This window comes from Emiliania huxleyi (genome assembly GCF_000372725.1).
Source record: "Emiliania huxleyi CCMP1516 unplaced genomic scaffold EMIHUscaffold_4, whole genome shotgun sequence".
Classification (NCBI taxonomy): Eukaryota; Haptophyta; order Isochrysidales; family Noelaerhabdaceae; genus Emiliania; species Emiliania huxleyi.
Genome location: NW_005198966.1, coordinates 2,282,789 through 2,286,033, shown reverse-complemented (window position 1 = coordinate 2,286,033; position 3,245 = coordinate 2,282,789). Strand labels below are relative to the sequence as shown.

Genomic DNA, 3,245 nt, shown 5'->3' with positions numbered 1-3,245 from the left:
GAGGGCAACGGCGTAAGGTGTCGGCCCCGGCGGTGTGGTGATCAGTGAGGGAGAGGGCGGATGTGGAGGCGGCCCCGGAGAAGGAGTCGGAGGCGGAGGCGGCGGCGGAGAAGGAGGCGGAGGCGGCGGCATCGGCGGCGGCGGCGGCGGCGAGGGCGGCGGAGGCGGTGGCGAGGGGGGCGGTGGAGGGGGAGACGGCGGCGGAGACGGCGGCGGAGACGGCGGTGGCGGCGATCCGGGTGGTTCTGCCGGTGACGGCGGCAAGGGCCACGTGTCGATTGGCGGGGGCGGAGGGGGAGGGGGAGGTGACGGCCCGTAGCAGGCGCGGTACGCTGTCGGCTTGCAGATTGAGGGCTGCGGCGATCTCGTCCAGGGCGGCCAAGAAGGGAACCGGGGCGGCGGCGGCGGCGCGGCCGGCGGCGACGGATGCAACCTCGCCTGAGCTGCGGCAACGGCGGCGGCGGCGGCGCGGATGGCTGCGAGGGTGGCGACCGGCGGTGCTCCCGGCGGCATCCGCGGTGCGGGTTTCGGCATCGGCATGGGGATGAAGAGGGGCGGGGGCGAAGGAGGCGGCGGCGGTACTAGCGTCGGTGACGGGGGAGGCGGTGGTGGCCGCGGAAGAAGGATGCGGTAGCCAGGTTTTCCACGACCGACACCGAGGGGCGGAAAAGGAGGCAGCACCAGGGGTGACGGAGGAGGCAGCACCGGGGGTGACGGAGGAGGCGGCACCAGCCAGAAGGGCAAGCCGCCGGTCACCCCGGGGCGGGAGGCGCCAGCACCAGGGTGGAACATGGCAGGTAGGGATTCCCACGCCTGTGGCGTTCCAGTCGGACGCTGTTTTGCATCGAAAGAATTTTCTAACCCATCCAACCCGCGAAGACAACCGTGTGCGTGTGTCACTCACTCACTCACACTCACACGCAGACAACCCTATTGAGACAACCCGCGCAGACAACCCTTGTTGTTGAGAAGAAAATACCTCCTGTGGCGCAGCGCGTTGGTCTATGAGCCCTGGGGATGGGGGGAGACGACCTTCACATAAATGCACCCCAAATTACGTGTGAGTGTTAGAGTTGTTTGGTATTGCTAAAAATCTCTCTCTCTCTCTCTAAATGCACAGCCGCGCGATAAATCGCACAGAGACAGTTTCCAGACACGTGTCTGTTCACCACAAGCTCGGCTCCCGTAGTGTACCTTGAGCACTTGAGCACTGGATAGGGTCGATTCCGCATGGTACGGGACCCCTCGATCGTCTCGCCCTCCCTCACTGGTGTGTTCCTTTGGGGGGGGGGCATACCTGTGTTAGTGCCAGTGCGCGCCAGTCCCAGCCCGCCATCGCTCTAGCCGCGCAACGACCGTCTCATGCCCCAGCCCCGCCATCGCTCTAGCTCGAACGCGCGCAGGGTGTCGGCACTGGAGCGCGCGCATTCAGACATTGGACGTGATTCCGATTCCACCGTTCCTCTCACCGCCACCAGCTCCGAGGAATATGATCCAAAGGCAAAGCCGCCCTCGCCAGGCTTGCCACGGCAGCGGCAGCGGCAGCGTGGTCGTGCCAGGCGGCTGCTGAGGACTTTCCTCCCCGAGGCGATATGCCTGCTGCTGTACGCGCTAGCGGCTTTCGCTGTCAGCAGCAGAGCGCACTGGACCCAGCTCCCGCCTCTTCGCCGCCGCCGCCCCCTCCCCCCTCGGCTCGGTGTTTGAGCGGTACGCTCGAGGGCGAGGCGGTTGTGTTCACCGCGCCGCCTGGCTGGCAGTAGGAGGGTACACCGTGAGACCACTGTTTTGGGGCGCCCGGGCTGAAGCGGCGCGAGTTCCTTACCCCCGCCCCTTTCTTCTTTAATAACAAAATTCTTTCATGCCCGGACAGAGATGTGTTTTGTTTAAATTCTTTCATGCCAACTTCTCATTTGCATCTTTATCCGGTGGGTCGCTCCCTTTTCTTCTTTCTTGACTTCGTAGAATTCTTCTAAAGAAAGAAAGAAAGAAAACAGACAACCCAAGGGAGGGATGGGAGGACGGCACGCCGCCACCACACAGGGATTTTAAGGAGAGGAGTGTGATGCGCTAGCCAGAATTCTTCTTTCTTAGATTTCTCTTCGCCGATGATTTTTTTCTCTCTCTCTTCGCGCAGGCCTTGCAAGCGGCGGCTTGCGCCAGCTAGCCACAAGCGCCCGCTTTCCCCCGGTCTGGTAGCCTCTGGTTAGACCGACGCGCACGTGGACCTGCACGAGGCCATTTCGCCGGCGCAGCCTTCTCTGGGCTGCCGCATGGCAGCAGACACGTCTCTCCTCTCCTTGGCCTTGGCGCTCGCCTTGCGGTGGCTGCGACCAAGCAGCCCAGCGCCGCAGCAGCAGCGGTGGCACCTTCAGCAGCAGCGACAGGATCCTCGACGGGAGCAGCATCAGTGGCAACGGCGAAGGCGGCTGCACCAGCGGTCGTGGCGACGGCGGTGGCTGCTGTGCCTCTTGCGCTGGAAGCGTTGGCTGCGCCGGCGAAGGAGGGTGCTGGCATGGCGGCGGCGACTGCGGTGCAGGCCCCGGCTCTACTGGCGACGCTGGCGGCGACGACGACCGCAGCTGCGGCGCAGCCCGTCGGCACGAGCACCTTTGCTCAGCTTTGGGCGGCTTTGGCGGCCTCGGGCCTTACAGCCGCAGCTGTCGCACTCGCCATCGCAGTCGGCGGCGGCGGTTTCACCGCTGCGAACGCCGCCGCCGCACCCGCACCCGCAGCAGCGGGACATGGAGAGTCTGTCGAAGCGGCAAGCAGTTTCGACGTCCCACCCTTCGCAGCAGCAACGCCAACCGGCGTCCCCAGCACCGCCTCAGCAGGCCCCGCGCCAGCTGGACCAGAGCAACCGCTCTTGGTGCAGCCTGGGCCGCACACCAGCACCGCGCCTCCTCACCCTCTGTGCGCTGTACATGAGAGTCGACCTTGCGGCGTGCACGCCTCTCTCGCCGCCACCGCCGTCGCCACCGCCGCCGTCGCCACCGCCGCCGTCGCCACCGCCGCCGTCGCCACCGCCATCGCCGCCACCGCCGTCGCCACCACCATCTCCGCCGCCGCCCTCGCCTCCGCCGCCGTCGCCGCCACCGTCCCCACCGCCGTCGCCGCCCCCCACGCCTCCTCCCTTGCCACCGTCCCCGTCGCCTCCTCCGCCGTCCCCTCCACCGTCGCCACCACCGCCTTCACCCCCGCCTCCGTCGCCACCACCCTCGCCCCCGCCACCCTCGCCACCGCCATCG

The 3,245-nt window shown here is 66.8% G+C and overlaps 2 protein-coding genes across 2 annotated transcripts in view; one reads left to right on the top strand and one right to left on the bottom strand.

Annotated features, from left to right (window-relative positions):
• The window catches only part of EMIHUDRAFT_96206 (hypothetical protein), a gene marked incomplete at both ends in the record, with an annotated part of 3,223 nt that extends 2,431 nt beyond the window's left edge, over positions 1-792 (bottom strand). The window contains one exon of the mRNA XM_005770875.1: positions 657-792. Coding sequence (XP_005770932.1) covers positions 657-792 — 136 coding nt within the window. The remainder of the gene's footprint in view (positions 1-656) is intronic.
• A 1,720-nt stretch (positions 793-2,512) lies between these two features.
• Positions 2,513-3,245, top strand: part of EMIHUDRAFT_461474 (hypothetical protein) — a gene marked incomplete at its 5' end in the record, with an annotated part of 10,160 nt that continues 9,427 nt past the window's right edge. The window contains one exon of the mRNA XM_005770874.1: positions 2,513-2,690. Coding sequence (XP_005770931.1) covers positions 2,513-2,690 — 178 coding nt within the window. The remainder of the gene's footprint in view (positions 2,691-3,245) is intronic.